The 27515-nt window shown below is 38.1% G+C and overlaps 2 protein-coding genes and 2 long non-coding RNA genes across 7 annotated transcripts; 2 read left to right on the forward strand and 2 right to left on the reverse strand.

The window, feature by feature from the left end:
* Positions 3751 to 15873, forward strand: LOC109829786 (protein NRT1/ PTR FAMILY 8.1-like). Of its 4 annotated transcripts, XM_020396827.1 has the most exons (8): positions 3751 to 4054; positions 4132 to 4349; positions 4427 to 4977; positions 5552 to 6309; positions 12085 to 12222; positions 12300 to 12517; positions 12593 to 13212; positions 13786 to 15873. In XM_020396827.1, exons 1-8 carry the CDS (start codon positions 3904 to 3906, stop codon positions 14606 to 14608), a joined length of 3477 nt encoding a protein of 1158 aa, XP_020252416.1. In that variant the 5' UTR covers positions 3751 to 3903; the 3' UTR covers positions 14609 to 15873. The 4 variants fall into 4 exon arrangements, with proteins under 4 accessions (XP_020252416.1, XP_020252415.1, XP_020252413.1 ...); XM_020396826.1 differs by lacking the exons at positions 3751 to 4054; positions 4132 to 4349; positions 4427 to 4977; positions 5552 to 6309 and adding an exon at positions 11184 to 11405 and having other exon boundaries at positions 12070 to 12222; positions 12593 to 12922; positions 12992 to 13212; XM_020396824.1 differs by lacking the exons at positions 3751 to 4054; positions 4132 to 4349; positions 4427 to 4977; positions 5552 to 6309 and adding an exon at positions 11184 to 11405 and having other exon boundaries at positions 12070 to 12222.
* LOC109829788 lies at positions 8365 to 9759 on the reverse strand. The gene is made up of 2 exons (XR_002244141.1): positions 9629 to 9759; positions 8365 to 8938 (listed from the first exon to the last, which is right to left on the reverse strand). It is a non-coding gene; the product is annotated as an uncharacterized LOC109829788 (long non-coding RNA).
* LOC109829787 lies at positions 14460 to 17004 on the reverse strand. The gene is made up of 3 exons (XR_002244140.1): positions 16749 to 17004; positions 16567 to 16676; positions 14460 to 14589 (listed from the first exon to the last, which is right to left on the reverse strand). It is a non-coding gene; the product is annotated as an uncharacterized LOC109829787 (long non-coding RNA).
* LOC109829544 (UPF0503 protein At3g09070, chloroplastic-like) lies at positions 18628 to 20344 on the forward strand. The gene is made up of 2 exons (XM_020396626.1): positions 18628 to 18665; positions 18897 to 20344. The coding sequence occupies exons 1-2, from the start codon at positions 18628 to 18630 to the stop codon at positions 19804 to 19806; spliced, it is 948 nt and encodes a 315-aa protein (XP_020252215.1). The 3' UTR covers positions 19807 to 20344.

Consider the following 27515-nt stretch of genomic DNA (forward strand, 5'->3'; position numbering starts at 1 on the left):
AACATAATATGAAAAAGTTTTAAATAGAGTATTTTTTGGATTATAGACTTATTCTAAATAGGTGTAATTAATACTGTAGAATTTTCATAAAATCAGATAATCTTCTCCTTCTTCATAAATATATTGAGAAGACTAAAAAAATTATCACAGATTTTATTTATAAGTAGTCCATATTTATAATACCGCATTGAGCGATAAGAATTTTCAATTATAGGAATTAAAATTAGAGTTTATAATCATAGTATCTATGTGTTTAAGTACGGTCGTGACGCTATAGTCCAAATTAAGTGTTATGCATGATGTAAAGTAATTATGTATTCAAATTTCTGAATAGCTATTAATTTATGTATTAAAGGCGGACATGTGCTGTTTGAGAGTGCCAAGAATTGTGTATAATGCCTGTTGCAGATTAGACAGAGGCGGAGCCCACTGTTCTTTCCATATAATAAAATAGAAAAATATCTTTTGTTTTGCAGGCGACAACAATTTACAATCACGGGGTTAAAAAACCAGGCTCTGTGCCATTTCACGAGCTCCTGATAAATGATGTTGTTTTTGTTATTTTAGTTACTTGATAAAGTTAGAAATGTTGGTTTATGACAAATTTGTAATTAATTCTCATTTCGTTAAAAAAAATCCACACTCAAATTCAATATTTTTCTTCAACCATATTACAAATACTTTATTAATATTTATTGGACAAAATGATCACCCCCCCTTAAAATATTGGTAAACTCTCAATTTGGCCCTTCAAACTAAAAAAATTATTTTCTATCTATAATTAAACATCTAACAAATTATAATATAACAATGTTTTTTAACAATCTAAAAAATTATTTTCTAAATACATAAAAAGGGTTAAACGGTAAAATTTGTGAAATAATGTAGTTATCATTATTTTTTGTTTGGAAAGAAGGAGATAAATTGATAAAAATTCATAAAGAAATACAAAAAATTATAGTTATGTCATTAATTTGTTAAATACTTGGTTGTAAACTCACAAAATGATCATATTAAAATAATAAATATAGTTTGACATGCAAAACGGATCGATTGATACTTTAAAGAGCAGCTTGAGAGTTCACCAATAATTTAAAATAAAAATAATTATTTTGTCCACATTTATTTTCGGAGAGAAATTACCTTCATCAAAAAATGTTCAGTGAATATTTACTTCTCCTAATCAATAGAGAGTGGAGAGTCCACCACTCTTTTTGAGGTTTTATTTAATGGACGAGTCCAGCACTCCTTTTGGTGTTCACATTTCCTCTTATTATAGGGTGGGGACACAAATGCATTTAATAGACTAGTGCAATGTCTCATTTTGTGCACGACAAAACCTTAAGTAGAGTAGGTTCAATGTCCCAAAATAGAAAACAAAAGAAGGCGAAATCAAAGTCTTCCTCCTGCTCTTTATGGGAAAGTTTGGTGGACTTTAGTTAGGGTGCGTGATTGGAACAGCTCACCTCCAAATTTACTTCATTTTCACATCAATAAATAGCCATAGCTCTCGTTTGCCCCTCCCTTTTGGGTAAAGATTCTCTACATTCTTGAATATTGTAGAGATTCTTTACAATAAGTTGGATCTATTAACAACATTAGCTTGTTAGTGGATACTACAATTAAAAGATCTTTTTCTATAAAAAAAACATCATTCATGTGGTCCATGAAATGGAAAGATATGATTAATGAATTGTAGAGCCTCTTTACAACCAAGAATGTAGAGCATCTCTATCCATTTTTTGAGTACCAAGTCCAGCAGCAATCGCGTTTTGCAGCTAGCGCTCTCACTCGCGTGGCTGCTGGGACATGTGTCCCCAAGCCTAAGTCCTAACCTAACCCCAACCCTAATCCGAAACACAATATATCTAGTTTTCACGCACTCATATTGAGCAAGTGTCTTATGGGTAGTCGCGGAAGGTAACTATTCTTAGACTTCCTCTTGATTGGTTCATGTGCTCTCTCACCCCATGGCAATTTGATTTTAGGCCTTCTTATAGCCTAGTTAAAATTGTAAAGATACAAGTTATTTGCTCGTAGAGTCGCCATATATACAACTAGAATGAAAATAACTATTTTAGAAATAAAAACATATCATATTGTATTAAAATAGCAACCCGTGTGTATCCAATTTTAGAAGTGGCTATATGAATCATATTCGTACATTTAGTATTAATTGTTCATCACTATTTATCTGTATCTTTTTTTTTTTAAATGGTTCAGATCAAATTCTTTCAAGCTTACCTTTAGTCTTAACTAACAACAATAAAACTAATAATTAACCGTTAGAGAAGTGAGAGAGATGCCTAAGAAAACTTAATTAAAAATTACTAAAAAAAAATAGTTAACTAAGCGAAGTAGATAGTCCTGAACAGAACTAGAGCAAGAATTAGGATTTATGAACTTTGTGTTGTTGTCAGAAGACATTACAAAAAAATTTCCCCACTGTTTACAAGAGTGTCCTAAACAGGTAAGCCCAAAATGTCTACCATAAATCGCAAAAAGTCCCGGGTTGGAATTTGAGGCCCAACAGATTAGGACCAGAATCTTGACTATAATTCAGTTCTAACCAAGGTCCATATCATAGCCAGATCCGAGTCAGATATAAAGATCCACTGTGTATTTAAAAACCATCAATTATGGGCCCAATCAAATTAGAGACCGAAAAATTCCTCTCAAGAACCCAAAATATGGGACCAATAGGGGGGACAAGTGAAGTGTCCCACTCCTATTAGATAATAAGTTGGCCATCATTAATGGTGAGCAACTCATTATCCAATAGGAGGGGGCACCTCACTTGTCCCCCCCTATTGGTCCCATATTTTGGGTCCCTGTAGCAAAACTCAAATTCTCGTGCAGATGATCAACGGAAAAGAAATTATTGGGATGATTATTGCTGTACAAATTGAGTATCACCTTTCCTGAGTCAGAAAAATAAAATAATAAATAAATAAGTTTCTGCCCTTGTTGCGTGCAAAATCTTTCGGCCTGAAAAAGAACATAGTGCCGAAACCATGTCATTCTCATGTATTTGGATTTATCTTTGCATATTTCAAATATTCCATCTCCCGGCTCGGTTTGTTTTATCTTTGTAGTAGCTGGTGCAATAATCTATATATCATTCCATAGGCGTTCTGATAAAACTTAATTTGATTAGGATTCTACGGAGCATTAGAATACAGTACATACACCACAAAGGGATAACGTCCTCCAATTCTCTAATTATAGTATTATTTTTGTATCTTTAGATGTTATCCATGCTCCGATACAATAAAAAATTAAGTCTTTTTCATTGAGACAAACAGACTGTTTGAATATTATTTACTGAGCAGTACGTATGCTATAGTTGAAGAATGCAATGGACAAAGTACATTTTCTAAAGTGGAAGCTGTCGGTCAACTTCCTAAGATGCGCGCCAACAACGTTACGAAAAATTTCACATGCTCATTCGTTTGTATCGCTCTGCGTACGCTACAGCTATCATCGACATTAAATGTCATTTTGTGCTCTCCAACTCCAAGAGCCAGATTTTTTCTTATAAATAGTCTTCAATTCTTGTTACTATCACCAAATAAAGTGAATAGTAAGTTGATTTATGAATGTGAGGTGAGGTTTAGAATGTGATCAAGTACTTGAAGAGAGGCTTAATAATAGCGCGATGGTAGTAAAATCATGTTATTAGATTATAATTTCCATCACATATATTCACTATTATTTATTAGTAAGTTGATTTATGCTTAACGATACAGGTGTCGTAACCAGCAGGTTTGAGCTCGCGCGAGTTGAATCTATCTGCTACCTTGAAGATTCTTTTTCAACTCCTGCAGGTGAGTACGTATATGTATTATATGTACAATTTACTTTTGGTATTACTCGGTGATTTGCTCATAAAATTTCCCAGAAATGGAAGCATCAGTATCTCAAATACCAGGAGGAGGATCCCTGGAGGCCGACAACGAAGACAAATATACAAGAGACGGAACCACAGACTTCAGAGGAAACCCTGCAGTAAAAGAGAGCACAGGAAGATGGAGAGCCTGCCCCTACATTCTTGGTACAGTCAATGTTATTAGAGCCACCTTGATTTACTTTGCATCATTCTCACTATCAAGCTTATCGTTTCCTCTCCAGCAAATGAGTGTTGTGAAAGATTGGCATTTTATGGGTTGAGCACCAATCTTATAAGTTACATGGAGGATATCCTGAATCAAGGCAATGCTACAGCATCCAACAATGTCACAAACTGGTCAGGCGCTTGCTATATCACGCCACTTCTTGGAGCTTTTATCGCTGATTCTTATCTTGGACGATTCTGGTCAATTGCCAGTTTCATGATCATCTACATCATCGTAAGAAATATCTCTGTAATCTATCTATAATTGCTGAGTTCACAGGGATTTTTCAGCAATTTTCGGTTCGATGACAGGGATTGACACTTTTAACCATGTCTGCCTCTATCAAAGGACTCAAACCTTCATGCCATGATAATGAATGTCACTCAACTGCACCACAAAATGCAGTAGTTTTCCTTGCACTCTATCTCATTGCTCTCGGCACTGGAGGGATCAAGCCTTGTGTTTCTTCTTTCGGTGCAGACCAATTCGACGAATCTGATGAATCTGAGAAAAAAAGCAAGAGCTCCTTCTTCAATTGGTTCTACTTCTCAATCAAGATAGGATCTCTTGTTGCTTCTTCTGTACTTGTTTGGGTGCAGACTAATAAAGGATGGGACTGGGGGTTTGGGATTCCTGCAGTGGTAATGGTTATTGCTGTTGTGAGCTTTGTCCTTGGATCTCCATTGTATCGGCATCAGAAAGCAGGTGGGAGCCCCCTCACAAGGATTGCTCAGGTTCTAGTTGCATCGATAAAACAATATCGAGAAAATGTTCCTGATGACAAGTCTCTGTTGTATGAGGTCACTGACAAGGAATCTGCAATAGAAGGAAGTCGTAAGCTTGAGCATACAGAAAAGTTGAAGTAAGTATATTGATAAAAATTCATTCTTCGTATGATGGGTTGTTTGTTCGTCAGAAAATTGAGTTGCAACATCAAATGTTGTAGTCAAATTTCTATTTCTAGTGTCTTGTTAGCAACATGATAGTTAAAAATGAGAATTGACTGCAACAAATGTTGCAATTCCTTCTGTTAAATCCAATTTTTTAAAAAATACAACATCATGAATTTAAGGAACTCATAAAATGCAAGTCATTTCACAATTGCATCTAAACAAACACTTGAACTCATAAAATGCAAGTCATTTCACAACTGCATCTAAACAAACACTTGGGCTGCAATTGAAATACGTTTTTTCTGCAATAAATACAGACCCAACAACTTCTGTAACTAACCAAACACTGGATTTTATAATAAATTGAAAAAGGAAGACGGGGTGGCCCAGTGCAAGGCTCGCACCATTTAAAAAAATCATTTATTATAACAAAATTACAAACACCTAATCGACAGATTTGAATTTAATTTCTCACAACAAATATTGTATGAAATACTTCCTACATGCAACATTTGTTACATTTACGATATATTTCCTGGTCAGGTTCCTCGACAAGGCTGCAATTGAGACTGAGAAGGACAAGATCAACAGCCAACCAAGTCCATGGAGGCTATGCACAGTCACTCAGGTCGAAGAACTGAAAAGCATCATTTATCTTCTACCAATATGGGCCACTGGAGTGGTCTTCTCCACAGTCTACAGCCAAATGAGCACTGTGTTCGTCCTCCAAGGCAAGAAGATGGAACGCCATGTGGGACCTCACTTCCAAATTCCTGCAGCATCTCTTTCAATGATGAACACCATCAGTGTCATCATATTGGTTCCGGTCTATGACAAAATTATCGTTCCTATAGCACGTAAATTCACTGGAAATGAACGAGGATTCACCCAGCTGACTCGAATGGGCATTGGCCTTGTCATCTCCATTATTGCAATGCTAGCAGCTGGCATTGTGGAAGCTATCAGGCTTCGTATTGTTGCAAGAGATAATTTATATGATTCTAAAGATTTTGTGCCTATGTCAATTTTCTGGCAAGCTCCTCAGTACTTCATTGTTGGAACTGCAGAGGTTTTTGCCTTTATCGGGCAAATGGAGTTTTATTATGACCAAGCGCCGGATGCAATGAGGAGCATGTGCTCAGCGCTGGCTTTGACTACTGATGCACTTGGGAATTATCTTAGCACGCTGCTGGTAACAGTTGTTACTAGCATTACTGCAAGAAATGGGAAGCTTGGTTGGTTTCCTGATGATTTGAATAGGGGCCACCTTGACTACTTCTTCTGGCTTCTTGCCGTACTCAGCCTCTTGAACTTTGGGGTCTACCTCCTGATTGCAAAGTGGTACACCTATAAGAAAACAACCTAGGATTGATGATAGAGGGAATCTAAGTCGCATGGAAACGGGCACGGGTACTGGTACGGGTACGGGACACGGCAAAACTGTAAAATGTAGGGTACGGGGACACGACTATATATATATATATATATATATAGAGAGAGAGAGAGAGAGAGAGAGAGAGAGAGAATTAATATTGTACATAAGATAATTTTTTTCCCCTTCATGTGTCATTAGAATTAAAATTCCCATCACATTTTTGAGTTTCTTTTATCATATTGATTATCTTGAATTGTAAACTACTCATTTTTTTTACTAGACATCTAAACGACCCATTAACTATATAGTTTTAAACTTGGGTATGGACTGAAACGAATCCGACCCGTGTCTCATTAGTTTCAAAAGACGGATGTGAAGTGTAAGCTCTACGTCCAGGAAGTCTTTGACAAGTGTTTTAAATTAACACATATATCATATAATTGAGTACATGTTGTAATAAATGCATGCATATATTCAAGAAGTGTCCATGAAGTTTGGGTACGGTAAAGTGTCGGGTACATGTCCGGTATGGGTACGGCTTCATTATAGAAGTACCCGGATAACATAGGAGGGAATATAGCTCAAAAATCAAGTTTTCAGCAATTGTGCTAGATACATGTTCGTTCTACTTGCACTTGCATGTAGCTTATGAAACTGTATGAATACTTCAACGGAAAGGTTTCACAGTTGAAGGAATCAATCCTTATCACTTATTTCTGTCAATTTAAACTGCTGTATCAGGATTTGTTTAGAATTTTAAAAACGACAAGAGTTTGATGATTTATTTTAGGATTTGTTTGACTCAATTGCATACTTATTGATTGGAGAAGCCAAATGTACACTTTCAGACATATAAAATCTTAAAGTATAGTAGTATAAATAATTCTGAATCAAAGTTTTTGCAGCAAGATATTGCAACAAATCTCTTAAAATTTCTTCCACTACGATAAAACTCTCAAGTAATGGTGAGGTAAACAATCCTAGAAATGAAAATAACTCAAGCCAAAACATAAGATTAGGGGGAAGCACAACTGTTAGAGAAATTCCAAAGGAGAATGCAGTCTCGGAAGTTAAGAGATACGTTTATATCTTGGGTTGATGTCTGTGATAAGCCATCATCACAGCGTATGCCATTTTTTCCATTAAAGAGGTTGATTGTGGAAGTCACATTGTTCAGATTTGCAGGTGTGCTTGCCCCGATCATTTACAAGTGGAGGCTATCAAATAATTGCCAAGGCAAGAGATATAAGAGATGATTGAACAGAAAAGAAGATAATAACTTTTATTCATTTCAGGAAGATGGATAAGTTTGCTGACGGCTAAGCTGTTGTAACTCCAGCACTAGAGATAAAAGTAAGATAGAATGTTGCTTGGTAAAATAAACCACAGTGAAATCTAGAACCTGTGCTCTGATACATCCCAGCTATCTTTGCTTTTGCATCAGAGGTTTATCTTGGCAATACCTCTTCCACTGCCAAGACTGTGTAACTGAATTACACGTTCTGATGCAGCAAGTGATAGAGACTTCTTGTTTTATTTCAGCAATGGTTACAATATAAAAGAGGGAGGACCCAAGACTGAGTTAAATACGCTTGTAAATTGCAAATCTGGTAAATTGATTCCTATTTAAATTACAAGATTTAATGCAAACAATTTGACTAGATAGAATTTGCACGGAGAAATACATAATCTGCCTTGCAATAAAGGGAAGAGTGATGTGACCCTTGAATTTCCTTTGTGGTCAATACCAGATGGACATCAGAAACGAAGGTAATTTTGCCCCTCTCTGTCTCTCTCGGTTTATATTACGTGTATGAATCGATGGCATAAATATAACATCTGTGTATAAGCCAGAGATTCAGATGAAAAAATCACAGATTATCAAGATGAATTAATCAAATAGATGGAATGTAAACAGCATTTCACAAATGACATGTAGGTAAATATGTCTACTGTAAACCATGCACATGAATCAACAGTGTGTATGCAAATGCAACATCTATATACAAGCCGAAGCTTGAGACGATAAAATCATGCATTATCACAATAGATAGTCAAATAAATAGAAGAGTTAAGAGCATTACATATTACATCCAAGTAAGTGTATGCATGATACGGGCAACCAACACATTACAACCCCCAAGACCTGACTTTAAAATTTGTGCCGCGCATTTCATCAAACAGGTTGAGGACATTGTGCATTTTAGAAGTTAGGAGAGATTACAATATTAATGGGAGTTGTTGAAGAATACAAAGGTATACGCACGACGGTGTCGATGGAGAGGGCGAACGGAGCGGCAACGGCGGAGGAGGTAGGAGCGTATTGGCGGTCGTCGGTGGTGAGAGTTTGGAGGTGGGAGAGAGCGGTGACGGAATCTCTTAGCTTTGTAAGTTTGATGAGGTCCTAGAGGTGACGAGATCTCTGAGGCTCGCCGCCGGTAGTTTCATCCGTGAGTTTCGTTTCGTCTGTTTTCTGTTCGCTACTGAGGTTGTATTGCTGTAGGTAGGGGTGCATTCGGTTCGGATATGACCCTTATCATAACCATAACCACTTTCTGAAAACGGATACGGATACAGTTCGAATATTTATCGGTAAGAAAAAAACATTACCATATCCGCATTAAACGGAAACGGATACGGTTCGGATATTAGACGTTCGGATATGGTTCGGATACAGATACTAATCGGATATTTGGGAAATAGATATGAATAGGATATGACAAAAAATACATATGATTTTAATAACTGGCAAAGTAATACAAGTAAGACAAGTTACCCCAAGACTTTGTTGCTATTCTGTATGACAAACCTCAAAACACCATAACAGACCCTAAACAAAATATAAAAAATATTGAATACCATAACTAAAATGTGATAATCAATAACTACAACTGACCTCACAAACTACAATCCCCCCCTCCTTTTCTCAGATTTTTCCTCTGTTTTATTAGAAGACTCTTCTAAGGTTCAATGACCGGTTCAACGGGGGTTCGACCGTGGCTTCTTTATTAGAAGCTTGAACCGACGGATTAGACGACATGATTCTAATTCCTATTCAAATTTATAAACTTAATCAAACAGAAAAATATATAATGATGCAAATTACAATTATATATGCAACTAAAAACAACTAGAACTAATAGGTTAGGGATTTTTATCAAATAAATTAGGATTTTTCAATTCGGTCAACAAATGCTAAAAATTAGGGCTTTTATCAACAATTAGAATTCACATTAGTGATATACCAAATTGAGGAGGTAACGAGGAGGTCGGACGTAGTTGTCGCGTCGTCGATGGTCGTCGTCGCGTCGATCAAGATGAGGCGGCCGCGGACTTCTTGAAGAGGCGGAGGCGGAGCTCGGAGGCGGAGGCGGAGCTCGGGCCGGGCGCACGCAGCGGCGTCCGGTCCGAATGGCGGAGATCGGAGGCGGAGCCTCGGGGGCGCGGGGCGGGCGCGGAAGCAGAGCTCGAGGCGGTGAACGCAGGACGCGGAGGCGGAGGGTGGCGGGACCGCCGGACACGGCGGCGGAGGCGGAGCAGGGAGGACGGCGGCGGCTTGGGAGTGACTGGTGGAGGCTGGGTGAGTTTGGGTGGGCGCTTGGAAAGCATTTAAAACTTAGGGTTTGAGAATTTGGGTCGGGTTGCCGATATATGTTATAGACTAGACCAAATACTAACCCAATACAAGTATTATATATAGCTCATTTTAAATATTTCGATATCGGTAGCTCATTTTACCGCAGGGTTTTAATTTTTTCCTACCGTATCGCTTTCTAAACGGATACGGTTACAGTCGGTCCAGATAAATCCGAACCATTTTGCACCCCTAACTGTAGGTATATATCCACCTACGATCTAAAATGGTATATATCCACCTACGATCTGAAATGCTGTGGTGAGGGATTATTGCAGATAAACCCCTCTGGGCATTTACAATTGCGGTAATGGGTTGTAAAAACCCAAAAATTTTGAATTGATAATAAATATTATATTTCACAAAATTTTATAAATTCAAGTTATTTAATTATGATTAGGATAATATAACTAATATGTTTGTTAAGCGGATAATTTGCTAATGGAAGTTTGTTAGGGGTTCTTTTTGTGAATGTGCTCCTAATAAAATAAACGTGTCCCCATTCCTACTCTCCGCAGCCAAAAAAGAAAAAGAGTGACCGTAGTTGCGACGAAAGCAAAAAATAATAATATTTTAATGCCCGGTTTTGATATGACAATTTTGTTTTTGCCCTCTGGATAGAGAGTGGATGGCTGAGAATTTTTCTTCCATCTTATCGGAGTAAGCATCTTCTTGATATTTTGATCTATTATCAATTATTACTAATTTTTTATTGAAAAATAATAATAATTAAGAAGAATACTCTTGTGATATATGCTGGATGAGATGGATTACAGTTTAGATTAGGATTTCATACTAGTCTAATGTACGATCGTGACGTTATAGTTCGAAGTGTTATGCACGATGCAGAGTAATTCTGCATTCAAATTTCTGGTAAATAATGTTGTTTTTGTTGCTGTATTATTTTAGTGGCTTGATAAAGTTATAAATGCTGGTTTATGACAAATTTGCAATTCTCGTTTCGTTAAAAGAATCCCACACTCAAATTCGATATTTTTCTTCAACCATATTACAAACAGTTTATTAATATTTTTATTGGTCAAAAATGATCACTCCCATTATCGAGTGGGGACACACTGCATCCAACAGGCTAGTGCCAAACTGCCATGTCTCATTTTGTGCCCGACACAACCTTAAGTTGAGCAGGTTCAATGTCCCAAAATGGAAAAAAAAAGAAGGCGAAATCAAAGTCTTCCTCCTGCTCTTTAATGGAGACCGAAGGTTGGCGGACTCTATAGTTAGGGTGCATGATTGGAACAGCTCACCTCCAAATTTCACACCAATAAATAGCCATAGCTCTCGTAATTGAAGGAATAACACCAGCAGGTTTGAGCTCGAGCGAGTTGAACCTATCTGCTACCTTGAAGATTCTTCTTCACCTCCAGCATGTGAGTAGTACGTATATGTATAATGTATTATATGTTAAGTTCATATATTCAAGAACTTGAAAATTCCCTCCCCGTCGATCTCTTGCCTCTCTTGTGAGAGGTAGCTTATAAACTCGTATATATATATCCTTATTTTTCATTTTGGAAGTCATTCAGCTTGATATAGTTTTACATATCTTGACTTATTCATTGTTGAAAAAGAAAAATGAAATGGTCAAGCTGTGTGTAGTGTACCAAGCAATATAGATTTTAAATTATTCATTTAGAGATCATGATTATGAATAAGATTTGCCCAATTGGTTTCATGAATTGACACTTACTTGTTCTTTACTATCATCAGTCACTAGCAGCTCTTCACCCTGTAAAAACAAGCCATGATGCAACTTGTAAAAGCTCCGTGCCTCTGTTATTGTTTGGTTAGTTACTGACTATATTTCGCAAAACTAGGAAGAGCATCGCTGTAGGAAGCAGCTAAAGATTAAATATGTACTAAGTTCTTTCCTTCATAGATCATGAATATCACTTGTGTAATTGATTTATTAGTGAATTGTACTAAGTTCACCATGCAAAACAGGCAAAGCTGCTATTGCAAGTGCTCTGTGACTGTTGCGGTGTACAATTTACTTTTGGTATTATTTGGTGATTTGCTCATAAAATTTCCCAGAAATAGGAGCATCAGTATCTCAAATACCAGGAGGAGGATCCATGGAGGCCGACAACGAAGACAAATATACAAGAGACGGAACCACAGACTTCAGAGGAAACCCTGCAGTAAAACAGAGCACAGGAGGATGGAGAGCCTGCCCCTTCATTCTTGGTACAGTCAATATTATTAGAGCCACCTTGATTTATGTTGCATCATTCTCACTATCAAGCTTATCGTTTCCTCTCCAGCAAATGAGTGTTGTGAAAGATTGGCATTTTATGGGTTGAGCACAAATCTTATAAGTTATATGGTGGATATCCTGAATCAAGGCAATGCTACAGCATCCAACAATGTCACAAACTGGTCAGGCGCTTGCTATCTCACGCCACTTCTTGGAGCTTTTATCGCTGATTCTTATCTTGGACGATTCTGGACAATTGCCAGTTTCATGATCATCTACATCATCGTAAGAAATATCTCTGTAATCTATCTATAATTGCTTTTCACAGGGATTTCTCAGCAATTTTCGGTTTGATCACAGGGATTGACACTTTTAACCATGTCTGCCTCTATCAAAGGACTCAAACCTTCATGCTATGATAATGAATGTCACCCAAGTGCACCACAAACCGCAGTAGTTTTCCTTGCACTCTATCTCATTGCTCTCGGCACTGGAGGGATCAAGCCTTGTGTTTCTTCTTTCGGTGCAGACCAATTCGACGAATCTGATGAATCTGAGAAAAAAAGCAAGAGCTCCTTCTTCAATTGGTTCTACTTCTCAATCAAGATAGGATCTCTTGTTGCTTCTTCTGTACTTGTTTGGGTGCAGACTAATAAAGGATGGGACTGGGGGTTTGGGATTCCTGCAGTGGTAATGGCTGTACTTGTTTGGGTGCAGACTAATAAAGGATGGGACTGGGGGTTTGGGATTCCTGCAGTGGTAATGGCTATTGCAGTTGTGAGCTTCTTCCTTGGATCTCCATTGTATCGGCATCAGAAAGCAGGTGGGAGCCCCCTCACAAGGATTGCTCAGGTTCTAGTTGCATCGATAAAAAAATATCGAGAAAATGTTCCTGATGACAAGTCTCTGTTGTATGAGGTCACTGACAAGGAATCTGCAATAGAAGGAAGTAGTAAGCTTGGGCATACAAAAAAGTTGAAGTAAGTATAATGATAATAATTCATTCTTCGTATAATGGGTTGTTTGTTCGACAGAAAATTGAGTTGCAACATCAAATGTTGTAGTCAAATTTCTATTTCTAGTGTCTTGTTAGAACATGATAGTTAAAAATGAGAATTGACTGCAACAAATGTTGCAATTCCTTGCGTTAAATCCAATTTTTTAAAAAATACAACATCATGAATTTAAGGAACTCATAAAATGCAAGTCATTTCACAATTGCATCTAAACAAACACTTGAACTCATAAAATGCAAGTCATTTCACAACTGCATCTAAACAAACACTTGGGCTGCAATTGAAATACGTTTTTTCTGCAACAAATACAGACCCAACAACTTCTGTAACTAACCAAACACTGGATTTTATAATAAATTGAAAAAGGAAGACGGGGTGGCCCAGTGCAAGGCTCGCACCATTTAAAAAAATCATTTATTATAACAAAATTACAAACACCTAATCGACAGATTTGAATTTAATTTCTCACAACAAATATTGTATGAAATACTTCCTACATGCAACATTTGTTACATTTACGATATATTTCCTGGTCAGGTTCCTCGACAAGGCTGCAATTGAGACTGAGAAGGACAAGATCAACACCCAACCAAGTCCATGGAGGCTATGCACAGTCACTCAGGTCGAAGAACTGAAAAGCATCATTTATCTTCTACCAATATGGGCCACTGGAGTGGTCTTCTCCACAGTCTACAGCCAAATGAGCACTGTGTTCGTCCTCCAAGGCAAGAAGATGGAACGCCATGTGGGACCTCACTTCCAAATTCCTGCAGCATCTCTTTCAGTGATGAACACACTCAGTGTCATCATATTGGTTCCGGTCTATGACAAAATTATCGTTCCTATAGCACGTAAATTCACTGGAAATGAACGAGGATTCACCCAGCTGACTCGAATGGGCATTGGCCTTGTCATCTCCATTATTGCAATGCTAGCAGCTGGCATTGTGGAAGTTATCAGGCTTCGTATTGTTGCAAGAGATAACTTATATGATTCTAAAGACATTGTGCCTATGTCAATTTTCTGGCAAGCTCCTCAGTACTTCATTGTTGGAACTGCAGAGCTTTTTACCTTTGTGGGGCAAATGGAGTTTTATTATGGCCAAGCGCCGGATGCAATGAGGAGCATGTGCTCAGCGCTGGCTTTGACTACTGATGCACTTGGGAATTATCTTAGCACGCTGCTGGTAACAGTTGTTACTCACGTTACTACAAGAAATGGGAAGCTTGGGTGGATTCCTGATAATTTGAATAGGGGCCACCTTGACTACTTCTTCTGGCTTCTTGCCATACTCAGCCTCTTGAACTTTGGGGTCTACCTCCTGGTTGCAAAGTGGTACACCTATAAGAAAACAACCTAGGATTGATGACATAGGGAAATATAGCTCAAAATCAAGTTTTTAGCAGTTGTGCTAGATACATGTTCGTTCTACTTGCACTTGCATGTAGTTTATGAAACTGTACGAATACTTCAACGGAAAGGTTTCACAGTTGAAGGATTCAATCCTTATCACTTATTTCTGTCAATTTATACTGCCGTATCAGGATTTGTTTAGAATTTTTAAAAAGAGCAAGAGGTTGATGATTTATTTTAGGATTTGTTTGACTCAATTGCATACTTATTGGTTGGAGAAGCCAAATGTACACCTTCAGGACATATAAATCTTAAAGTATAGTAGTATAAATAATTCTGAATCAAAATTTTTGCAGCAAGATATTGCAACAAATCTCTTAAAATTTCTTCCACTATGATAAAACTCCAAGTAATGGTGAGGTAAACAATCCTAGAAATGAAACCAACTCAAGCCAAAGCATAAGATTATGGGGAAGCACAGCTGTTAGTGAAATTCCAAAGGAGAATGCAGTCTCGGAAGTTAAGAGATACGTTTATATCTTGGGTTGACGTCTGTGATAAGCCATCATCACAGCGGATGCCATTTTTTCCATTAAAGAGGTTGATTGTGGAAGTCACATTGTTGTTCAGATTTGCGGGTGTGCTTGCCTCAATCATTTACAAGTGGAGCCTATCAAATAATTGCCAAGGCGAGAGATATAAGAGATGATTGAACAGAAAAGAAGATAATAACTTTTCTTCATTTCAGGAAGGTGGATAAGTTTGCTGACGGCTAAGCTGTTGTAACTCCAGCACTAGAGATACAAGTAAGATAGAATGTTGCTTGGTAAAATAAACCACAGTGAAATCTAGAACCTGTGCTCTGATACATCCCAGCTATCTTTGCTTTTGCATCAGAGGTTTATCTTGGCAATACCTCTTCCACTGCCAAGACTGTGTAACTGAATTACACGTTCTGATGCAGCAAGTGATAGAGACTTCTTGTTTTCTTTCAGCAATGGTTATAATATGAAAGAGGGAGGACCCAAGACCGAGTTAAATACGCTTGTAAATTGCAAATCTGGTAAATTGATAAATATTTAAATTACAAGATTTTATGCAAACAATTTGACTAGATAGAATTTGCACGGAGAAATACATAATCTGCCTTGCAATAAAGGGAAGAGTGATGTGACCCTTGAATTTCCTTCGTGGTCAATACCAGATGGACATCAGAAACGAAGGTAATTTTGCCCCTCTCTGCCTCTCTCGGTTTATATTACGTGTATGAATCGATGACATAAATATAACATCTGTGTATAAGCCAGAGATTCAGATGAAAAAAATCAGGGAAAATTTGCAAAATAGACCATTTTTATGAAATATATAGCGAAATAGACCACTTTGAAAAATAATTAGCAAAATAGACCTCTTTTGAAAAAAAGAGGTCGATTTTAAAAAACAAGGCTCAAAAAACATACGGGACTACTAGTCCCGTATGTTTAGAGCCAACTAATCACGGATTAGTGATTCAGAAAACATACGGGACTAGTAGTCCCGTATGTTTTCTGAATAGAAAATTTCACTAATCCGTGATTAAAACATACGGGACTACTAGTCCCGTATGTTTTCTGAACTGTTTTGCAAAATAGACCTCTTTTTGGCCTGTTGGCCAAAAGAGGTCTATTTTGCTAATTATTTAGCAAAACGGTCTATTTTGCTAAATAATTAGCAAAAACGGTCTATTTTGCAATTTTTCCCAAAAAATCACAGATTATCGAGATGAATTAATCAAATAGATGGAATGTAAACAGCATTTTTTCACAAATGACATGTACGTAAATATGTCTCTCACTGAAAACCAGGCGCATGAATCAACAGTGTGTATGCAAATGCAACACCTATACACAAGCCGAAGCTTGAGACGATAAAATCATGCATTATAACAATAGATAGTCAAATAAATAGAAGAGTTAAGAGCATTACATATTACATCCAAGTAAGTGTATGCATGATACGGGCAACCAACACATTACAACCCCCAAGACCCGACTTTGAAATTTTTGCCGCGCATTTCATCAAACAGGTTGAGGACGCTGTGCATTTTAGAAGTTAGGAGAGATTGCAATATTAATGGGAGTTGTTGAAGAATACAAAGTTATACGCACGACGGTGTCGACGGAGAGGGCGAACGGAGCGGCGACGCTCGGGGGAGGTCGGAGGCGTATCGGCGGTCGTCGGTGGTGAGAGTTTGGAGGTGGGAGAGAGCTGTGACGGGATCTCTTAGCTTTGTAAGTTTGATGAGGTGCAGGAGGTGACGGGATCTCTTGAGGCTCGCCGCCGGTAGTTTCATCCGTGAGTTTCGTTTCGTCTCGTCTGTTTTCTGTTCGCTACTGAGGTTTCATCGCTGTAGCCTGTAGGTACCCCACCTACGATTTGAAAAGCTGCCGTGATGGATTATTGCACATAAGCCCCTCTGGGCTTTTACAATTGCGGGAATGGATTATTGCGGATAAGCCCCTTTGGGTTTTTGGTTGCAATTGCATAGATGACAACATTGATAGTTAAATTCCTACTCGATAACAGTTCTATCTTCCCTGGACGAAACTACTTTAGGAGGATTGGAAAATTTGGTACCCAAACAATCCATATTTATTGATTTTAATAGAGGAGATATGCTTTCTAGTGTTAATTTAAAATTTCTTTTTTCCTTTCTTTCTTTGTTTTTCTTTTGAGATCGATAAGCTTTGAAGCACAGCTCCCGCGCGCGCTTTCATTTATATACTAATAAAAAGACGTGACATGGCGTAAGCCTCTATACAGTTCTAGCTCTTGGGGTTACTGTATCTCGAAACTAGGATACATCAGTTATGGATATATAATTCTTAGTCACATTTTGTCTCGCGCTCGTTTTAGTTCTTTATTAGGGGACTCGAGCCTTTCTCACTGAAAAGACTATCTACGTGAGATTTAAAGCAAAGTTAAAGCTCATACACATGACATAAAAAGCTTAAATGACAAAAGGAAAAATATTAGTCTGACCCACCGAATCCCCCATTAATTAAACAAAGAAAGAAATCCCGAGGCAAATATGAACCCCCAACACGCTTAATTTGAAGCTCTTGCATGCCCAGACAGTAAAATCTCCTTTATATCTTCCTCTGTAGGCATACTCTTTTTTATTCATTTTAGGCTCAAAGCCAAGTAAGACAACGAAAGGCTAATCAGAATCACCTACTATTTAATTAGGCATCAACGGCATTCATCTTCCAGTCTATATAAAGCACGCACGCACACCTACCGCAGAACTACTTTGTTTTAAGAAATGCATACGCATCGTCTTTTTCGCCCTTTTTCACATCGTCTTTGTTTTAAAACTACATGTGCATTCGAAAGTAGTCCCTAAACATACGTAACTTAACATGAACTGGGGCTTACAAATTAATATATTTATCGAACGATATGGCGAAATATTAAGTAAGATGTGGAAATATCATAACTTTTCCAATATTGTGCACTCACTACTCACTACTCTCTGGATTAATCAAAAACCCGATCGCTGACCTACAGTCAACGAATTGTTTGCGCGAAGAGCGATTAATTATCTTGAGATGGGGACGTATGCTTGACGATTCCTATAAAGAGAAGGAGAGATTCTATCTATTCTGTTCTACGCGTCCCCGGCGCCCCCTTTTGCTTTAAGCAACTGATTTGCCTCCTTTGTGGTAGAGCGTGTCAAAATTAACAGGACGGGGGCTTCGGCAATATGACGCCATATAAAAATAAAACCATAAGCGTAGCGAAGGGCACAAGACAAAAACATAAAAAGGAGACATAAGAGATAAGAGAGGAGAAAGAGGAGACAAGCTGGGGCAGAAAGGAAAAGAGCAAGTGGAGTGGGGTTGCACGTAAAAAAAAAGAAAGAAAGTCACTCGCTCATCTTGAGCAGCGATTTAAGCAACGCGAAACATTAGCCTTAAACAGAAAATTAACAGAAAAAATTAAGGTGTCTCTCTCTTATTATATAACTAGCTGCTCATTATGTAAATGAAGGGCCAGCAGCAAAAATCTGGCAAAAAAGCAGAGTACGTACGGGAACGACGAGGGCGTGATCGCTTTTGCTTTTTTCCCCCCTTCCCCCTTTAAAATCCTCAATTTAAACCCTTTGGATCCGAGAAGAGAGGCGAAGAAAATTCATGATCAGACATTCTCCGGCCGATGGGCAACGTTTCCTTTTCTTACGCCCCGCCCGCCGCCGCCGCCTCCCTCCTCCTCCAATAGAGATATTCGCCGTAATCGATACGGCTGCCAATTAGGAGGAAGGGGGAGCTGAGGCCGGTCAAGGATCACCGTGCTAAGGATCCCGGGAATCTCAGTCCAAGAGGCCAAAACTTTTGGAAAGCTTCAGGAATTGGCGGGAAAACAAGAAGATCGAAGGAAACGAAAAAAAAAAGCAAGCAGCAGGGCACTTCAACGGGCGGCGAACTTGCTAGAGGTTTCGCGGAATCCCAGCCGGAGCCTCGCTCGGACGGGGTCAGGCGGCGATCGTGCGATCTTGGACCGAGATTCTCCCTGGACGCTGGCCGGATTCCGTTCGATGAACCTAGGCTTTCGTTGGACATCCGATCCGTGCGTTCCCGATTTCATGCGCCCGTTCCGGCGATCCAGCGATCCGACGGTCAGATACCGGTCGAAGAGGATCTCATGGTCCCCGGCAGTTCTAAGCAAGCCAAAAACTACTACTATTATGATTCTTCTTCTAGAAGCCGGAGGCGGAGCTTGGACAGATCAAATTCAGTGAAGAAATTCAACCTTGAGATGAATGAACAAAAACCGGCGTCAAGCGGTAGAGTACTGTTGCCCGCAGTAAGAAGTGAATCCTTCAGACACTCGAGCTCGGATGCTTTCGTTGATGACCCGCCCGATAGCTTTAGAGGGAAGAAGTCGAGAAAATGGAGCATTTGGGGATTGATACACCGTCAGAGTACCAGCAGCAGCAGAGGAGGAGGAGGAGGAGACAATGTAGATTGTTTGCGGGCTAACGAGTACATTGACGGGTACAATTATAACGGGAGGGTTTCACGGAGTAATAGTGCTGTGAGCTTGAGGAGGAGTTGCGACTATGGCAATGGCGGGCTTGGGAGTATGAGGAAGAAGGGTTTAGGGTTAGAGAGGAATGGGAGTTTGAGGGATAATAACGGTTATCATTTGTTCACGCGGTCATAGTTGGCTTGTTGATCATCAACAGAATGGTATAGTCTAGCATTGGCTTATGAATGCATGTATGTATGTATGTGCTAAAACTTTTATCAGTACCGTCTCTTTCGAACAATCCCTACGTTTGATCGCTTGCGCTTTACTTATACTATGAGGTTAACGGGCTAGCTAGCGAGGGGAGGGATTTCTGTGACTCTTGAAGAAGCAAATTAATCTGCGAGGTTTGATCAGCTAGCCTCGGCTTAAATTTGTAGTTAGTAGTAACTGAGTTATAAAACTGCGTTGGTCAACCTGATCATAGGAACCACTCAGAGAAATTTCACCGGACAAAAATAAAAGCAGAATTTGCAGTCAGTTCCCAGTTTCAGATCAATTTTGTGTAAGCTCGCTCGTCGTTGTTTCCCTGCTGCACTATCAGGTGACATGCATACATGTTTTCTGATGGAACTGTTGTTTTATATATGTTCTGCGCTAATTTCTGTAGCAGTGCCTGTAAAGTTTGTTCCACACCATCAGTAATAATACGACTTGGGCCCATTATGTTTCAGTTCATAGTAACTTTAGTCCCTTCAGTCATCTTTCTGCAGCGATGGACAATCACCGGTGTCCTCGATGACTGTCCGCCGAACACAGCTACGGATCCGGTGCGCCTCATGCTGGAAATTATCACAGGCCTCATCCATCATCATATACATTAATGCAGTTTCTTATTGAATCTTAGAACCATTCGTTTGAACAAATTAAAGTTGTCTATATATGATCAGTTTTTTTTCCCCCTTTTTTTATTTTTCTTCTTTTCCTTCTGGGAATTGAAAGAGCTAGCTGTCCGTGTTGGGATGTCAACAGAACTTAGTGGCGTACATAATAATGATTCTTCTAATGGACTGTCTACTACCCCCGCGGGCCTGCTGCATGAAACCCTCACTTGAGCATGAGCCCTATATATCACGTTACGGTTCATGATTTAGCAATTAACACCACCTACGTCCCATGCTCACACAGACAAATAAAAATATTGAAGGGATCGATTCCATTGTGCTCGCCACGGGGTTTTAATTTATTTATTTATTATTTTGTTATGGCTTCATACATCATTCTTGTCTGGTAAATATCGCGTTGTTTGCTGGCTTTAGTTTACTTTTTGCAGGAATCCGGTGGCACCTAGTCATTTGAGATAATTGACTGCTTACTCAATGTGGTGTTTTTTTCTTCTTTTTCCCCCCCCTTTCTTTTCTCTCCGCACATGGTGCTTCCTAGCTAGAAGAATAAAATTCCCACACACGCATTAAAATAAGAATCCTTCTGTCTTGTACCTTCCGTGGATCCACAACACGCATCATTTTGATGCCCTTGAATCATTAGTTTTACATACGCTCAACTGTACGTATCTGCGATCCTGAGGCTTCTCCAGGAGTATGGGATGCTCGACGTACTGGCTGGCGACTAGCTAGTATTAGCACACCATATCTTGATGACTACTTGCAGTTCAATGTGAAGAGTATACTATCTCTCAGCGATAAGCCGCTCTCTCTCTCTTCTGTGTAAGTGTATACCAAGGGTATGTCGTTACACAAACTGCATGATCAACAGTACCATTTCCTAGTTTATACCACAGCACAAAAGACTAAAGGATGATATGCTGATTCGCGGTATCAACCTCTGAGTTTTACAGTAAAATAAGCAAAGTCGGAGAACAATCAGACACACATTAATACACTTAAAACTTCCCATAGCAACGAGATGCTTAACAAGTCCTGCCGTCCAAAAAGAGATCAACACAGGTTGCATTTACCAAACTGCTAAATTCTGAGTACTCCAGGTTTGGGTATTTCCAGCACGTACTCTCGCAGATTAAAACCGTGTGGATCAATCTCGTAGATTTTCAACATCTGTTGTTTCTCATTAATGCTAGTTTCTTGTAGGTCAGAGGTATGGGTTAAAACTCACAAAGTCGCACGGATGTAGAACCAAACGAACAACAACATAATTTCTCGCTATAAGCCACTAAAGGATATATATTATGCTGAGTCACCATATGAACACCCGAGTTGTTTTTCACCGAAATAAGCAAAGTCGAAGAATAATCCAGACACATGATAGAAAACATATTAACCGTCAAACTAACCATAGCAACAACCTCAACTAGTCCTAGCTTCCAAAATACAAGCAAACTGTCTGAACACGCAGACCTTCTACAATCAGGTAGCACACCATAAAGAGATCAACAGCTTGCAAATTACACAGACCTCACAGGAGAACTAGAAACAGCAAGGAATCGATTTTACTGAAGTTGAATGAGCTTCAAAACGAAGTTGAATGAGCTTGGTGAAGTTGATAAACATAAAGCTTGATTGGTAGCTAAGGGGTACTCTCAACAACAAGGAATCGATTTTACTGAAGTCTTTGCCCCTGTTGCATGCGTGGATACAGTAAGGATGATCATGGCACTTGCAGCATGCAGAGGATGGGACATCTTTCAGTTGGATGTCAAATCAGAGTTCCTTCGTGGACAATTGAGCGAGGACATGTACATTAAGCAACCAAAGGGGTATGTGAAGAAAGCGAAATAATACAAAGTTTACAAGCTACATAAAGCCTTGTATGGCCTAAGGCAAGCACCAAGAACCTGGTTCAGCTGCATATATAGAGTCTCATTTCGTGAGTGAAGGATTCCAAAAATGTCCAAATGAACAAACCTTGTTCATCAAAAGAAGCACTGGAGGTAAAATATTAATTGTTAGCATTTATGTTGATGATTTGATTTATATATACTGGTGATGACAAGGGGATAACAAGCGACATTATTTGCAATTTGGTACTTCAAACTTCCTACACTTCTTAATTTTGTTATCCCAAAGTTCTATGCATGTGTCTCTTTTATACTCCAATGTTGTACACTTGTTTTATTTATTTATTTGGTATTCCAAACTTTATTTCTCAGTACTTTGACACCCAAAGTTTGCATCTTGTTGAACTTTGATATCTTTAGGACTTGTTTGGATTTGGAGCGAGTGGAGGGGAGTTAAGAGAAACTAGGAGAAGTTAAGCTAAGGGAATGTGAGCTAACATATAAAACTTGTTTGGAAAATTAGTAAGGGGAATCAAGAGAAATTTATTTCACCCCGTTTGGAAAGTGTAATAAAGTGAAGAGAGGTGTAATAAAGTAAAGGGAATGGAAAAGAATATAAATAAAATGACATAAATACCATTACATGTTATTAAGTTATGTTATTGTTAGATCTTAATAGGGGGTAAATTGGTCTCTCTATAATTGCTTTGTTTTCCTCCCTTACCTTCACCCTGGTTGCACCCCAATTTGGGGGATAAGAAAACTGGGGTTTTCTCCCCTCATTTACCTTCCTTTCTCCCCCACTACCTAGACCAATTTTATTCCCAAATAAAGTTAAAGCTTACCATAACTTCCTCTGCCCCTTATTACCCTCAATCCAAACACACCCTTAAGGTTTGTTTTCGGCACTTTGATTCCCCAAAGTTTTGCGGTATCAAAGTGCTGGTAAGAAACTTTGGAACATCAAAGTAAAAAAAAGTTGTAATCTTAATGTCAAATGAAAACTTTAAGGTGCTGTTTGTCAAGAGGTCTGGAGAGAAAGGTTAATGAGAGGGATTGATTTGGTTATACCTTTACGAGCGATTAAAAATAAATTAATTTCGTTTGGATTAGATAGTTAGCATGAACAGTTATTTTTTTTAGCGTTTGACAAATAAAGAAGGGTTAAGTAGGTTAATTCCTCTCATTTTTCCTAAAATACCAATTTTAAGCTCCTTACAGAAAGTTCAAAAAAGCGCTAACAATTATTCTATTAACATTAATTTAACTAGAATTTGCATTCATCTAAACTAAAAAAAATTCTCATTTTTGTAATATTTAAATAAATTATGCAGAAAAGACTAGTAAAAAAATAGTGTTTAATTAAAAAAAACGTGACTTATCATTTTAGTACAAAATTATATATTAAAGAGGGTCATCGATCAAATAAAAATTTAATAGGTCTTTGATTTATTATTAATCTCAACAAAAAGTTGGTTAGTGAAGAACGATTTGCTTAAAATACTATATAAATTATTAATTTTGCTGAAACATAGATTATAGTAAATGTTTATCAAATCTAATTTGTTGCTATACTAAAAGTGTGTAGCATGTTAAAACTATTCTTATGAAAATGCCCTCCAATTTGTGTGTACAACAATTATCATGTTTTGTTAGATTTTCATAAACATATTTCAAATAAGTTTCATACAAATAAATGATTAATATTATGTTTTTATCATGTTGAATAAGAGCTCAAATGAAGATTATCTCAAGCCCAAAATATCTCTGATTGACGCCCAAAATAAGCCAACAGAAGCTCAGCTCAAAAGAACCCAAGAGAATTTTAGCAAAAATGGCAATAAGAAAGAACTAGGTATGTATACTAGTATTGATACTACTAACGATACTGGTATTGGTAAATGTATCGATGTAGGCTGAAATTGTGTTTCTTAGGGGCCAAGTTTGATCAGTTGGCTCATATTGGTTTACGTAATATATAAACAGGGGTAAAGAGTGAGAGTTTAAAATGTTAAAATTTTTGTATACTCTATTTTGAAGAGGAGACCTTTAATTAGGTCTTTCACTATTGTAAAACTTTAGTTTTGCAATAAAAATAAAATTTAATTTTCCTCTTGAATTTTCTTCTTTTTCTCTTGTGTTTGATGAAGATTTGCTTCAAGAGAATGTGAGTTTTTACTTTTTTTTTTTTTTTGCTTTTTATTTCTTTTTAGAAATGCATGTTTAAGATTTAATTTATTATAACAATTCATGCTAGGATTTTATGCTTTGTAATTTAGGACTTTTTCCTTTTTATTCTTGCTTTTTATGAGTAATATGAGTAGCTAAATTTTTTAGAATATCTAGGATGAGATGAAGCTTGTGGATCGATCCCGCACACGCCCACACACTTACGTGCACTTGATGCTCGGTTCTATGAGAGTGTGTTTGGCAACTCTCCTACTACCCAAGTTAGTGGAGGTAACCTAATTAATGGGTTGAATTATTGTTTGGGTAAATTGTACCAACTTCAAGCTTGATTTTTCTAGTTCAAATTGAAGTCCTTATTCTGAGTTAGGATTGAATCGCCCTCTACTTGGGTACTTGGGTCAAAACTAACCTTAGTTAAAATACGAACCAAGTTAGTGGAGACTAGCCAACCCTACACCTCTCTATTTGTCAAGTTGGCATAAACCAAGCTTACATTGGATTATTTTTCAACCGGGCCAGAATTGGTTTACGTATGGGGTGGACCAATTCTGGCATGGTTTATAGAGGTCATGGGCCATTTCTCGCCCAGCCCAAAAACACACTCAAGTTAGGCCTAGTCCCATGATTTGCTAAACAGGCCCGAATTGAAATCACCTTTTCGTCTCACATCGCGAAAGGCCATGGCCACATTAACATAAATGCCCAACAATAATTCCAATACTTTTTAGAGATGCGCTCCACATATTTTTATCCCGTACATTCATGATCTGAATATTAATTTAATCCCCCAGAGTGGCGTGTAAATTCATTAAAAAAAAAAGGGAAAATTGCTTCCAGCCCCCAAAACAACACAGAACGTGCTCTGCCCCCCCAAGACCTTTTCAACGTGCCTTTTACCCTCAAAACCGCCCCCGATTTTCTTCCAGCCCCCAAAACGAATCCCCAGGCCACCTTCCGTTTAAACACCGCTCGAAATGCCCAAAATACCCTTCGCAGCATGTGTTCGTCGCCCTCTCACGACGGAAACCCATCGTTTCGACTGTAGGCATTAAATGGTGATATGAATGACTTTTTTTGGGGGGGGGGGAATTCTCATTTCCCTCCAAAATTATCATCAGATATTATCACCAGCTATATCCCCCTTCAAGCTAAGTTGGGAGTACCAAGTTGAAGTTGGGATCGAGAACGCATTTTTTATACAAATATACACTCCATTCTGTATTTATATAGACATGTCATTCATCACTGTACACCGTTTCGTCTTTACATCTTCGTTCATAGCCAGCTATTAATAATTGCGCGACGAGTCTTGCTCGCATAGCATCAGGTACTTCGCCAGGCAGATTAACACGAGTTGTTGGGCGACCATCAATTATTGCTTTTATATATAGGTAGACGAACACACCATAGTCAAATCTGCAGAACAGAAGGCAGAACAGAAGACTAAATCAGACATTCTCGCAATAATACAATGTAGCTATAGAACTAATGCAAATAGAAACATGATAGGTAATAGAACTAACCGCCCAATTTGCCGCTCACATGCGACGGCTTCATATTTGAATACTCTGCGCACATTTTGCGCAACAAAATCCACCGCTGCATATCAAAGAATTTTATAATTTTGTTAACCGGCTCCAACCACGATTCGTGCCCGGCCGAACTATAGTGCTTGACAACATCATCCCTCAGGTCAACTTCAACCAGATGCCAATGGTCATCCCTGACCAAAGGGATCAATAGATGCATAATGCGGAGGGCGGTATACTTTTCAATGTATGTCAAAAATAGTTCGTAAAAGCTGGGTTCGATGCCGTATAATGAATGCTGCACGCACGGAGATAGAACTAACATTAAACAGACTAGAACTAACATGATAAGGCATTAGAACTAACAGAACATACAATAGACAATAGAACTAACAAAACATACAATAGAACTAACAAAGCAGACAATAGACCTAACAAAACAGTCTATTAGAACTAACACAACAGACAATAGAACTAACAAAACAGACAATAGACCTAACAAAACAGTCTATTAGAACTAACAAAACAGTTAATTAGAACTAACAAAATAGACAATAGACCTAACAAAACAGTCTATTAGAACTAACAAAACAGTCTATTAGAACTAACACAACAGACAATAGAACTAACAAAATAGACAATAGACCTAACAAAACAGTCAAATAGAACTATCAAAACAGTCATTAGAACTAACAAAACAGTCATAAGAACTAACAAAACAGTCAAATAGAACTATCAAAACAGACAATAGAACTAACAAAACAGACAATTGAGCTAACAAAACAGTCTATTAGAACTAACACAACAGACAATAGAACTAACAAAACAGACAATAGGTCTAACATGTACTTACAAGAAAGAACACTGATACGAGACCATATCCTTTGCCAAACGCATCCACACTAATCGTGTCCAGCACTGACTCAACCATCTGTAATATTAGAAATACATTAAAGATCTAATTAAGCCATACATTTTCAACTTTGCCTTGAAGTATAATCTAACCTTGTCGTCAAGCCGGCCACCTCGGAGCAAAGTCAACAAATCTTCTCTGCTGATGCTGCTATTCGACGTTTCAATAACCTTATATCTCCTGAAACGCAAAACTAACTGCAATTAGAACTAATACTTGACAAATAAGAATAAAAATAGTCAACTGAACCATACATGTGTATCTTCTGAGAGCAGAATTTGGATAAGAAATCATTTTCAAGTTTGTTGAGTCTGGATGCTGCTAGAGGTGATATAGTAAAATTATGTACGAAAGCACCCGTGCTATCGATAATGCGGATGTTAAACAAAGACGAGTCTGTAATATCTGTATTCAGCTCTGCCAATAGAGCTACCTCTTCACGAGTCATTGGCTTCAATCTCATCACATCCCAGTTGCCGATTTGATTATCCGGAAAAAATTGAATAATCGTGTCAAC

Source organism: Asparagus officinalis, chromosome 2, assembly GCF_001876935.1.
Source record: "Asparagus officinalis chromosome 2, Aspof.V1, whole genome shotgun sequence".
NCBI classification, from domain to species: domain Eukaryota; kingdom Viridiplantae; phylum Streptophyta; class Magnoliopsida; order Asparagales; family Asparagaceae; genus Asparagus; species Asparagus officinalis.

Excerpts from the sequence above, each read along its gene's own strand:
- LOC109829786 (XM_020396827.1), top strand. The coding sequence starts at position 3,904 with ATGGAAGCATCAGTATCTCAAATACCAGGAGGAGGATCCCTGGAGGCC. Across the intron at positions 4,055-4,131 it reads AGCCTGCCCCTACATTCTTG|CAAATGAGTGTTGTGAAAGA; the intron begins GTACAGTCAATG and ends TTTCCTCTCCAG. Across the intron at positions 13,213-13,785 it reads GGGCATACAAAAAAGTTGAA|GTTCCTCGACAAGGCTGCAA; the intron begins GTAAGTATAATG and ends TTTCCTGGTCAG.
- LOC109829544 (XM_020396626.1), top strand. The coding sequence starts at position 18,628 with ATGAAGGGCCAGCAGCAAAAATCTGGCAAAAAAGCAGA. Across the intron at positions 18,666-18,896 it reads AAATCTGGCAAAAAAGCAGA|GAGGAAGGGGGAGCTGAGGC; the intron begins GTACGTACGGGA and ends GCTGCCAATTAG.